Source organism: Trachurus trachurus, assembly GCF_905171665.1.
Source record: "Trachurus trachurus genome assembly, chromosome: 19".
In the NCBI taxonomy this organism is placed as follows: Eukaryota; Metazoa; Chordata; class Actinopteri; order Carangiformes; family Carangidae; genus Trachurus; species Trachurus trachurus.
In genome coordinates, this window is record NC_139913.1 from 522,522 (window position 1) to 533,620 (window position 11,099).

The following is an 11,099-nucleotide window of genomic DNA, read 5'->3' on the forward strand; positions in this document are numbered from 1 at the left end:
TTTTATTTCCAACATGATTTCTGATCAATAATCAACAATAATCAATGAGTCACAGACGTTTCACTCTGAGTTTTTATTCCGTCACCGTCTCAACATCATCACAGGCAAAAAAATACACTGTAAAAAAAAAAACCTGTCGTCCTCGACGTCTGAGGTTCGTTTATATTGATGCAGATTCACAAAGGAAACAATCAATGGAATTATTGATTAGTTATTAGTTAAAGGCAGAAACTTGAAAAATCTTTGATTTGTTGGTTTAATGTGATTTTTTTCCTGTTGAATCTGAATCTTTGGGTTTTAAACAGTTTCAAAAAAAAGTGTAAAAAAAAAACTTTATAATTGATTAAATTAAAGTATTGATCGATCAGAGGAAACAGAGTTCCTGTTCTCTGCTGCCGTAGAAACAGTCACTTCCTGTTCTCTACAGCGCCAACATGGCCGACGACCACAGGAAACAGGCGACTGACGAGCACCCGCCAAAATAAAGTTCAGACATTACAGATAAACATTAGAGCATGCCATCGCCGACGTCACCGATAATCTATAATCACATCAACACGTCGATCAGCGGTTACATCGCTTCCTCTCCGCCGCTGTGATGTCACCGCTGCGTTTCCACAGCAACCGCTCCTCCGTGGTGACAAGCTCCGCCTCCAGCTGCCTCAGAGGGGGCGGGGCTTAGAGACGGACTGGTATATACAGAGAGGGGGGGGGGGGGGGTCAGAGGTCAGGGGGCGTGGCCCCGAGGTCTGGTCCAATCAGGAGCCGACGTGTGAGTGCATCAGTTTATTTACAGAGATGGAGGTGTTGCCGTGACGACCGTCACTCGGATCGTCACGACGACGACGACGTCAGCAGATTTAAATAAAAACAAAGAAAACGACTGTGGCACATTAAACACACCGACACGCCGCGCAGGAATCGAACCCGCGGCGGCGTCAGTTCAGTCCAGAGCGGCGTGCAGCAGGACGCCGTGTCCGCCCGCTGACTTGGACTTCTTCATCTTCCCGATGGAGCGCTGCATGTCGGACTGATGGATGGGACGGATGACATCATCAGGACTGAGACAGAGAGAGACAGCGTTAGTATCGAGTATCGAGTATCGAGTAGTGATTAGTGATTATTTCTGCAGGGTCATTGAAAGTGGCCGATGTAACAGAACTTCAGACCTTAATAATAATGTTGAAAGCAAAGAACAGATCATCACCAGAACATTTACACAACTTGTTTGGTAACACTTTACTGTAATAGGTATTCATCAGATTGACATAACACTGTCATAAACATCAGTGAATACTTCTGACAGCTGTGGTTAAGTGTCATTCAGTAAGTTATGTCACTTTTGATGCAAAGTTGACATTGTTTGAGATGTTTTTGTTCTGACAACTTGACATAAAGACAATTTAAACTGTCATAGCAGACCTAATGGACAAACTTTAACAATTATGTCAAGTTCTCATAACAAGGAACATCTCAAACAATGTCAACTTTGCATCAAAAGTGACATAACTTACCGAATGACACTTAACCACAGCTGTCAGAAGTATTCATTGATGTTTATGACAGTGTTATGTCAATCTGATGAATACCTATTACAGTAAAGTGGTACCACTTGTTCAAACTGGAGGAAGAGGATAAAACAGACTGAAGCTGGATTTTAAACCTACATCTGCAAGGTTAAGCTTAAAACAAATGTGTATTTCTGTTGCAGGAGTAAAACTATGGCATTCACAAAGCAAAGAACTGAACAGTTGTACAAGTCTCAGTTTAAGAAAATGTTTAAAAAAGGAGAAGAAAGAAAGAGAAAAAGAAGGGGAAAAGAAAAGATAGATTTTGCTTGTTTGTTTTCTTGTTATTATTATATGTTTCATCATCTTAAATTTTTTTAAATAGAGTATAATATTGGTGTTGAAGTAAGCCAGTGTAATTATAACAGAGAGGAGCAGCTACTATAAGTTTTCTTCATCTTGCTCCTTTTCATTTATGGTGACAATGTGTAGCTACATTATGTAAATATGTGTAACCATGTGAGAATGTAAACCATGAATGGAATAAATCAAAATGAAATGAAAAAATTATTGATTATTGATCCACGTAACCTTGGCCTCGGTTAGTGGGTGTGGCACCGGTTAGTGGGTGTGGCCTGTGTGAGTGGGCGGGGCCTCTATTAGTGGGCGTGGCCTCTGTGAGGTCGTACCTGTCACTCTGACTGTGGACGAAGTCCCGCACGCAGAGCAGCGCCGCGTCGCGACACATCTCCCTGAGGTCACTCCCTGAGAAACCGTCCGTCTCCCTGGCAACGTCGGCCAAGTTGATGGAGGAGTCGACCTGTAGAGACGGGGCGGAGTCAGGATGAGAGAGGGGGCGGAGAGAGGGGGATGAGAGAGGGGGCGGAGCCATTATGAGAGGGGGCGGAGTCAGGAAGGTGGAGGGGGCGGAGTCAGGATGAGAGGGGGCGGAGTCAGGAAGGTGGAGCTCTTTCTCCTAACACCTCAAAAACTACAACTAAAACTAAGATTCAATAAAAACTAAACTAAACTGATTCATCACTCGTTGAACTAAAACTAAACTGAAAGAAAAAGAATCAAACTGAAAAACTCAATAGAACTATAATAACGTGGATGTGGGCGGAGCTAAACCAGGAAGTCGTACTCACGCTCTCGTTCTCCAGGATGAGTTTGAGGATCTGCTCCCTCTGGCCCACGCTCTGCAACACACACACACACACACACACAGTCAGTCCCCGCCCCGCTGACATCATGATGATGTCATCAGGCTCGTGTTAAGAGGCGTACCGGTTGGTTGATGTGGAACCTGGTGGGCATCCTCCTCAGGATGGCCGAGTCCAGGTCCTGAGGCCGGTTGGTGGCGCCCATGATGATCACCTGCAGGTCGGCAATAACCATCAATGACCAATAATAACCATCAATAATCATCAATAACCAATCAATAACCATCAATAATCAACCAATAACCATCAATAACCAATCAATGACCATCAATAACCATCAATAATCAATCAATAACCATCAATAATCATCAATTACCATCAATTATCATCAATAACCATCAATAACCAATCAATGACCATCAATAACCATCAATAACCATCTATAATCAATCAATAACCATCAATAACCATCAATAACCATTAATAACCATCAATAACCATTAATAACCATCAATAATCAATCAATAACCATTAATAACCATCAATAATCAATCAATAACCATTAATAACCATCTATAATCAATCAATAACCATCAATAACCATTAATAACCATCAATAACCATTAATAACCATCAATAATCAATCAATAACCATCAATAACCATTAATAACCATCAATAACCATTAATAACCATCAATAATCAATCAATAACCATCAATAACCATTAATAACGTCAATAACCATCAATAACCATTAATAACCATCAATAACCATTAATAACCATCAATAATCAATCAATAACCATCAATAACCATTAATAACCATCAATAACCATTAATAACCATCAATAACCATTAATAACCATCAATAATCAATCAATAACCATCAATAACCATTAATAACCGTCAATAACCATCAATAACCATTAATAACCATTAATAACCATCAATAACCATTAATAACCGTCAATAACCATCAATAACCATTAATAACCGTCAATAACCATTAGGCCTGTAACGATACAAGTGTCAAAACTGAAACCGCGCCACTCTAAGACACGAACCTGTTATATATTGTTGTTATAATAAATAATCCAGTTTTTGCTGCCCATCCGTCGCATATTCACGTCGCCGCCGGTGTGAATGCTTTTGATGTGAAATATTTGGCGCGAATATTTCGCAATTTCGTGCTGTTCATTTGTTACGTCCGCGGTGTGAAAGGGCCTTAGGACCGATGACTCTGTAGAGACGATGATGTGATGGTGTTGTCATGGTAACGGTGATGTAATGCGTGGTGCTGACCTGGCAGTGGTGGTCCGTGTCCAGACCGTCCCACAGACTCATGAACTGAGCTTTCATCATGGCCGTCGCCTCGTGGTCCGAGCTGGAGCGACTCCTCAGGAACGAGTCTAGATACACACAGAGAGACACACACACAGAGACACACACACAGAGACACACACACAGAGACACACACACACACACACACACACACACACACACACACACACACACACACACACACACACACACACACACACACACACAGAGAGACACACACGCACACACACAGAGACACACACACACACACACACACAGAGAGACACACACACACACACACAGACACACACAGGGGAATGTAAATAACAACACTCCTTGTCATTGTGGATGCAACAGAACAGCCCTTTATCAATGTTTACTGTTAAATTTAACTCGTGTTTTAATCTGTCATTTACAACTGAAACTGTGTTCATTTATATTTATCACCGTATTTTCCTGACTATCCACAAGTTTACGTCGCCATGGTTTTCAGTCGTTGTCATAGTTACGGTAAACGCATGAATCTATTAACGCTGGTTTTTAACACGGATGTCCGTCTGTTAAAAGCTGCTGTGATGATCCAGGGTTTCCCGCAGCTCTTTCTTGTTAAGGCGGCCGCCTTAACAAGAAAGAGCTGCCGCCTAAACTAACTTCTTAAAAAAATAAAATGTAGCGCTATTCGTCGCCGCCGCCGTCAGCCCCCATAACCCCCCCCCCCCCCCGTCGGACGAGCGCCTTCATTCATCTCCGCATCCTCAGACACATACACACCACAGAGAAGCGCGCATGCATAACAGCAGCGCGTGGTGAAAGCGAAACTTAATACGGTGCCGAACCCCCCCCCCTATCTATTCACTGTTTTTGTATCGTTGCGCGTTTTATTGTGTTCAGTTATTTTATTCTATTCTAAAGACACAGAGAGAGTTGTGTGTGTGTGTCTCTGTGTGTGTGTGTGTACCGATCTCGTCGATGAAGATGATGGACGGCTGCAGCTTCACAGCCAATGAGAAGACGGCAGCAGCCAGCTTCTGAGACTCTCCGTACCACTTGTCCGTCAACGTGCTCGGCTGCAGGTTGATGAAGCGGAACCCCGCCTCCTTCGCCGTCGCCTTGGCGATCAGCGTCTTACCGCAGCCCGGCGGCCCGTACAGCAGCACGCCTGTAACCACGACAACAGTGTTGGTATTCTGGGTGACTGACCTGTGTGTGTCTGTGTGTGTGTGTCATTTGTCATTTATTTGGATCTGCATCTCCACAGAACTCCACATCGTAGCTCTTAAAGGGACAGTTCAACATTTAGTCAAACTGGCCCATCACCATAATCCCTATAGTCATAGCAGTAGGTTCGTTACCTTTAATTGTCGGTGCAAGCTGTTTTTAGAACGGCGGAGCAGAGCCGTGAGCTGCTCAGAGCTACGCTACGGAGGCTCATTATGGGATTTCTTGGTTTCCCTCATCAAACTCATCAAATACACAATCCAACAACTCCACAACGCTCTGGTGGACAAGTTGTGAGCTGCACATTCACCACGCTATGAGATAATAACACAACGTTACCACACAGAGTTGTTTTAGAGGGAAATTCATGTAAAACCACTGATACACGTTGCCTTCAGGGACAGTTTTTCATCAACAGTCTCTGTATTTCCCTCTAAAACAACTCTGTCTGGTAACGTTGTGTTATTATCTCATAGCGTGGTGAATGTGCAGCTCACAACTTGTCCACCAGAGCGTTGTGGAGTTGTTGGATTGTGTATTTGATGAGTTTGATGATGAGGGAAACCAAGAAATCCCATAATGAGCCTCCGTAGCGTAGCTCTGAGCAGCTCACGGCTCTGCTCCGCCGTTCTAAAAACAGCTTGCACCGACAATTAAAGGTAACGATACGCAAAAAAAAACGATTTTAGAACAACTAATCGATTGTTCCAAGTCGCCTCGGTTACACATCGACAGACACCCAGAGCTGTTCGGTTGACAAGAGTTCTTTTACAGGGTTTATACAGGAATCTTGAAGTTAATTCTAAGACTTTTTCAAGACCTTCTTAATATTTTTCAACACCTCACCACCACTTCAAGCTGTAACCATTTACATCAGTGACACTGTTAACTGAACAGGTTTAGTTTGTGATAAAGACTCTAGACCACTATGATACAACAGAATTCAACATAGGCTGAGATAATAAATCAAAGGCAAAGTTTATCAAAAAAAACATTGCTCCACTCTCAAAAAACAAAAACAACAATCTTCTTTTCTTTTTTATGTACCGGTTCATCTTTGTTTTTTAATTAAATGAATAAATTCACACACTTTCACAATGTTTTTTAGGACTCAAACTCTTGGACAGCTAATTCAGAAAAAATACCTTTGGAATTTAAGACTTTATAAAGTCGTGAAAAGACTTTTAATGCTTTTTAAGGGTTTTAATTTTCCCAAAACTGATTTATCACCTTTTAATACTTTGTAAGACCCCACGGATACCCTGCTTTAAGAGTTCTTTAAATCTGTATTAGTTGTTTTCTTGAATAATAGCCTAGTCCTGGCAGAGTATTCCATAAAGCCATGGCTCTGTACTTTACTACTGTACTCTTCATCTTGTTGTTTTTCACTTTAGGTAAATAGTATATAGTCTATAGGTACTATAGTAATTCTTCCCTCTGTAGCCTTGTATTATAACCAGGCTCTTCTCTCTTCTGAACTGAAACACATCTGTATAAAACCCTCGGCAGCTTAGTTGCAGATATTGTTCTAATAAAAGTAAGTAATGAGGCAGTAAGTCTGTGTGTGTGTGTGTGTGTGTGTGTGTGTGTGTGTGTGTGTGTGTGTGTGTGTGTGTGTGTGTGTGTGTGTGTGTGTGTGTCTCTGTGTGTCTCTGTGTGTGTGTGTGTGTGTGTGTGTGTGTGTGTGTGTCTCTGTGTGTCTCTGTGTGTGTGTGTGTGTGTGTGTGTGTGTGTGTGAGACCTTTAGGCGGCTGCAGCAGCCTGGATCCCTGGAACAGATGTCTCTTCTGGACCGGCAGGATGACGGTCTCCTTCAGCTCCGTGATGACCTCGTCCAGACCCGCGATGTCTCTCCACGTGATCTGACCACACAGAAACTTTATTTAATTAACTCTTTATTCACGTTTTATCACAAGTTTGTTCCAGAAATTTTACATCGTTTCATTAAATTTCTTGAAAGTTGTTCCAAAACTTTAATTGAAACGTTCACTGACTAAAGAGAAAGTTACGTTCTTCAGTCTCAGAACAAGTGTTTGTGTATTTGTGGTTTGTTTCAACATGTCCAACGGGTCCGTGGTCTAATTAGTGTCAGTTTAGAGTCTGCTCTATACAATCAATACACTATAGGATCAATAAACTATAAGGTGACAGGTGACAGGTGACAGGTGAGCGGTGATGTCATCAGTTACCTGCATGGTGAGGGGGTCGACCAGGTGAGCAGCGATGCTCATCTCGTACTCAGACAACTTCACGTTCTTCACCCCGATCTGACGCATCAGCTTCTCCGCCTGGACAGAGACACAGAGACAAGGGACAGGTGAGTTAAACCTGCCACACACATAAAGATTCTCTACATCTCAACCGATTTTTTATCTGTGAGAGACCCCACACATGAAGATAAAACATCTGTGATTGAACAGTTTTGATCGTATTGTGTGTGGTGTGCTGTGATATTCCAAACACAACACACCACACACATCAAGATGTTTCAGAATCTTGACCCTCTGGTCAGAAAACTCAGAAAGAGGTCCGCGGCATCAGCAGCGATACAAGGGGTGTCGTTGTAGCTACTCTTTCGGGTCTATTTCCGGAATGGACAATGAGAGCGACGTAATTTTTTTTTAATGAAAGCGGGACACTTCAGCCTTTACAACGATCCCATCTGTGTGTGTCTGTGTGTGTCTGTGTGTCTGTGGCTCCGGACACCGAGCAGTCAAGCGGCTGTCCAATGGGGACCCGTGCGCTGTCACATGACGGGCTGTGAGCGGCGGTCACATGATCGTTTAAACATGGCTGCTGTATTGCCGGCTGTTGCCGGCTATGATCGCTACCGTCTTTGCTATCGGCTTCAGGAAACCTCCTGTGTGTGCGTGAATGTCTGTGTGAACCTCATGTAACACCAGGGCTGCACCGTGGCTCTCTGTGAGGTTGCCGGTGCTGTGTGGAGAAGTGGCTTGTTGCCGCGAGCAGCATGCAGAGCTCGGCAAGCAGGCGCTTCTCAGCACAACACCGGCTCTCCACATGCAAGATGATTTTGATTGAAACGGCCACGGCTTGTCGGCCACGATAATCGTAAATATTGAACATGTTTAATACTTACGATTATCGGCGCCGAACGTTTTCCGAGCCGATTGTCGGGAGAATTTTGACTCTTAACACACCACACACTACAAGAGAATCTTATAAGATAATCTTAAGAGCCTAAGATAATCGGGCGATGCCTGCCGTGGTCAGAAGGGGGAAAATCAGCCAGATTATCTTTATGTGTGTGGTAGGCTTTACAGGTACAGGTGAGTTACAGGTTCAGGTACAGGTAGAGGTGAGTAGCTCCGCCCACTAGCTCTGACATCAGCAGAGCCCTAGAACTGGTTTCCAGGACCAGTTCTCTGATGGAGCAAGAAGATCTGGTTCTGACTTTGGCTCCAAACCAGAACTAGAGACTCTGATGGAAACAGGACCGGACTAAACCGGACTGGACTGGATTTAGTGGACTAGACTGGACTGGACTGGACTGGACTGGACTCAGTGGACTGGACTGGACTGGGCTAAGTGGTCTAACCTGCTTCTGAGCCTCCATCTTCTGCTTCCTAGTCTGGACTAGTGGTCTAGGTGGACTAGACTAAGTGGTCTAACTGGACTAACTGGACTAACTGGACTAACTGGACTAACTGGACTAACTGGTCTAACTGGACTAAGTGGTCTAAGTGGTCTAAGTGGACTAACCTGCTTCTGAGCCTCCATCTTCTGCTTCCTGGTGGGGTCGATGGCGTCCACCATCCACTAGTGGTCTAGGTGGTCTAGTGGACTAACTGGACTAACTGGACTAACTGGACTAAGTGGTCTAGGTGGACTAGGTGGTCTGGACTAAGTGGACTAGGTGGACTAAGTGGTCTAAGTGGTCTAGGTGAACCGGTCTAACCTGCTTCTGAGCCTCCATCTTCTGCTTCCTGGTGGGGTCGATGGCGTCCACCATCCACTTGATGGTGAAGTAGGTGACGGCTCCAAATATGGTGAGGCGGAAGAGGAGGCCGATGACCTCGTTGCGGCCCAGGGGGCGGGCCATGTTCTCCACCGGCACCTCCCTCAGCACCATGGCAACCAGCACACAGGAAACAGGAAGCTACGGCAAACACACACTGGGCTGCCACGGCAACACAAACACACAACAACACAAACAGTCAATAACGTCATCATCATCATCGTCACAGTCTGAGATGAAAACGAATCTGATTGGTCGTTATCGAGCAGACGGGATTATTTTTATTTTTTTCAATAAATCTTTATTGAAAAAAATAGATACAATACAAAGGCAGTTATTAAAGGGACAAGGAGGAGTTTTGTTAAAGTGAAGTGTTTCCACACTACATTTATGAGCCTCCGCACCGTGAAATTCTTTGACCGGCGCAAGACAGACTCATGTTTTCATTCATCAAGAATTAAAGTCAGAGGTTGGAAGACGATCACATACCGTCGTAGTTCCCACCATAAACGGAGATTCGGCGGCGTTATTCTCATGACTCGCCACGAAACCGAAAGTAAAGAAACGCTGGTCGGCTCGCCCAGCATTTCCACCACCACTAATAATAACAAAATAACCATAGAGACAAAACCATAGATTTATCTAAAATGGACCATTAACAAGTGGTAACGGAGATTCATCCACATTAATATCAGACTTTTTACAACCAAATAGAAACTCCTCATTGTCCCTTTAAATAAACTAGACAATATTACGTTTCTAGTAATGTTTTGACCTAAGGAACAGAATAGAAAGTTATTTTAGCTCACATTGTCCAACATGTAGACAAACATCTGGTGAGTTTAGATCTGGTCACACAACACGGAGCTGCTGTTAAATATGAAGCTTTAGCCATTTGAACTAAATACAGAGATTCTTGTTGTTAATGTTGACAGTTTAGTTGATAAACTGTCGGTTCTGGTGTCTCTTGTTTCCGCATCATTAACCGAAAGCTGTGTGTTAGCATCGTTAGCTCCGTTAGCTGTGAATTTAAATAAAATATAGCCCAATATAATATTTGTTATTTTTCTAGTAATGTTTTGACCTAAGGAGCGGAACAGAAAGTTATTTTAGCTCACATTGTCCAACATGTAGACCAACATCTGGTGAGTTGAGACCTGGTCACAACATTATGAAGCTTTATCCATTTAAACTAAATACACAGAGACAGAGAGACGTGTTAAATAAATACAGACTGTTTCCTGTTGTTAATGTTGACAGTTCAGTTCATATCTCTCTGTTTCCGCATCATTATAAAACCGAAAGCTGTGTGTTAGCATTGTTAGCCTCGTTAGCATCGTTAGCTCCGTTAGCATCGTTAGCTGTGACCTTCTCCAGCCGCAGCGGTGCTTCTCTCTGCTCTGCCCGGCCTCTGAGCTCCTCTGACCGGCCACTGAGCGGCTCAGACCGGCCTCTGAGCTCCGGCTGCCCCCGGTCAGACACAGAAAACAGCAGAAAGAGTCGGTTTCTACCGGTTTCTACCCGGTGAAACGGAACAAACTCTCACCTGCTCCTCCGGTCACGTCAGGCGGCTCCGGTCTGATGCTGCTGCGGCTCCTCGATGCTCCGTCTGCGGGGAGGAGAGCTGGCTGCTCCCGCTGCTGCCCCTGGAGCTCCGGAGGACTAACACACTATAATATATAATATATAATATAATATAATATAATATAATATAATATAATATAATATAATATAATATAATATAATAGATCCATGAGGAGAGCTGGCTGCTGCCCCTGGAGCTCCGGAGGACAAACACTGTATATAATGGTTGAATGTAGGAACTTTCTTGAAAGAAAAACTGGTCATCCAATACATCTACATGAAAAGGACATTTTTCTTTATTTTGATGATAACCAATTGGATAATGAT

The 11,099-nt window shown here is 43.6% G+C and overlaps 1 protein-coding gene across 4 annotated transcripts; it reads right to left on the reverse strand.

Moving 5' to 3' along the window:
* Positions 1–76: 76 nt before the first annotated feature.
* On the reverse strand, positions 77–10,829 carry atad1b (ATPase family AAA domain containing 1b). 4 transcript variants are annotated; one of them, XM_083994430.1, is made up of 10 exons: positions 10,735–10,829; positions 9,129–9,350; positions 7,399–7,497; positions 6,951–7,071; positions 4,950–5,150; positions 3,974–4,080; positions 2,796–2,885; positions 2,657–2,707; positions 2,198–2,328; positions 77–1,061 (listed from the first exon to the last, which is right to left on the reverse strand). In XM_083994430.1, the coding sequence occupies exons 2-10, from the start codon at positions 9,300–9,302 to the stop codon at positions 944–946; spliced, it is 1,092 nt and encodes a 363-aa protein (XP_083850556.1). In that variant the 5' UTR covers positions 9,303–9,350; positions 10,735–10,829; the 3' UTR covers positions 77–943. The 4 variants fall into 4 exon arrangements, with proteins under 4 accessions (XP_083850556.1, XP_083850557.1, XP_083850559.1 ...); XM_083994431.1 differs by lacking the exon at positions 10,735–10,829 and adding an exon at positions 10,557–10,702; XM_083994433.1 differs by lacking the exons at positions 9,129–9,350; positions 10,735–10,829 and adding an exon at positions 8,933–8,984.
* Positions 10,830–11,099: the final 270 nt, after the last annotated feature.

Excerpts from the sequence above, each read along its gene's own strand:
- atad1b (XM_083994430.1), bottom strand. The coding sequence starts at position 9,302 with ATGGTGCTGAGGGAGGTGCCGGTGGAGAACATGGCCCGCCCCCTGGGC. Across the intron at positions 4,081-4,949 it reads CATCTTCATCGACGAGATCG|ACTCGTTCCTGAGGAGTCGC; the intron begins GTACACACACAC and ends GTGTGTATCTAG. Across the intron at positions 2,886-3,973 it reads ACACGGACCACCACTGCCAG|GTGATCATCATGGGCGCCAC; the intron begins GTCAGCACCACG and ends GCCGACCTGCAG.